At 35.7% G+C, this 1,128-nt stretch overlaps 1 protein-coding gene across 2 annotated transcripts in view; it reads right to left on the reverse strand.

Moving 5' to 3' along the window:
• LOC106536582 (AT-hook-containing transcription factor) overlaps positions 1-1,128 on the reverse strand; it is a gene marked incomplete at its 5' end in the record, with an annotated part of 7,671 nt that overhangs the window by 1,902 nt on the left and 4,641 nt on the right. For both annotated transcript variants that reach the window (XM_014033887.1, XM_014033886.1), the window contains 2 exon segments: positions 24-122; positions 198-290. In XM_014033887.1, the coding sequence (XP_013889341.1) occupies positions 24-122; positions 198-290 (192 nt within the window).

A 1,128-nucleotide genomic window follows, 5' to 3' on the forward strand; every position in this document is an offset into this window, starting at 1 on the left:
AAATAAAGGAGTTTCTGTCTCACGTTCAGGACGTCCTCTGATGTTTGACCGACACTGAGGACAAGGACCACCCGGGCTCCTGCTGTCAGGTTCTGGTGCTGGTCCAGACTCGGAGTTCCGCCCTGTAACAGGAACAGGTAAATAAAATCCAACGTTTTAATTTCTTTGAAAGAGAAACAGAGTAAAGCTGATCTCACGGCTCGGTTTCCTGCTGCAGCAGCCGACAGGTTCTGCAGAGGTCTGGGTCCACCGGGACACGCGAGTCTGAAGGTCCAGATCTGGTCTCGACACTGAAACAGAAACAGGAAGCGTYGACGAAATGATTCACAGGAAATGGTTCTCATGAAGGATAAAACCTGATGTTTGTTCGCTGAGGATCATTTTTGGTTCTGAGCTTGAATCTGTCCACGGTTCAGCTTCCTGGACTTCCTGTCAGCTGAGTCAGCTAAAAACAACTGGATACAAATAAAAACAACAATCTGCAGAGACAGACGTTTGGCTTCTCCTCTTCCTCTGAGAGTCTGACTTTAATAAGTCTGACTTTAATGAGTCTGACTTTAATAAGTCTGACTTTAATAAGTCTGACTTTAATAAGTCTGACTTTAATAAGAAAACTAATGAAATGTGTTGGACTGATCTTTATTCCCAACAAGACTGTGCTACAGAAACTATTTATTTATTTAATTCATTCATTCAAAGAAAAATCAGTTTACATTAAAAAATAAAACAAATGAAAGGAAGCAGAAAGAAAAACCTTATGATTCAACATAATTATTAATTTCTTCTTTCTGCTGCCTATCACTGCATTTGTGATTTGTATTTTTTATTTCATATAGAATTTGTTTTGTTTTTAAAAGACTAAAGTCTCAATCAACAATTCAGCATCTGTTATATTTCAATGTCGGTCCTTTATATTTTATATTTTTTATTGCAGTTTGAGGCTGGCTTTCATTTATGAATTATGCAGAAAAAAAAACATTCAAATATTTAATTTGAATTCTAAACATTCCTGTTCAATTAAAAAACAACCAAAATGGATCAAAATAATATGGATTTTTGTAAATGAGACAAAAAGAAAGGTGTATAATCACACAGTAATCTTAACTTTTAATCTTTCATTTTATTTAT

This window comes from Austrofundulus limnaeus, unplaced genomic scaffold (genome assembly GCF_001266775.1).
Source record: "Austrofundulus limnaeus strain Quisiro unplaced genomic scaffold, Austrofundulus_limnaeus-1.0 Scaffold1885, whole genome shotgun sequence".
Taxonomy (NCBI): Eukaryota; Metazoa; Chordata; class Actinopteri; order Cyprinodontiformes; family Rivulidae; genus Austrofundulus; species Austrofundulus limnaeus.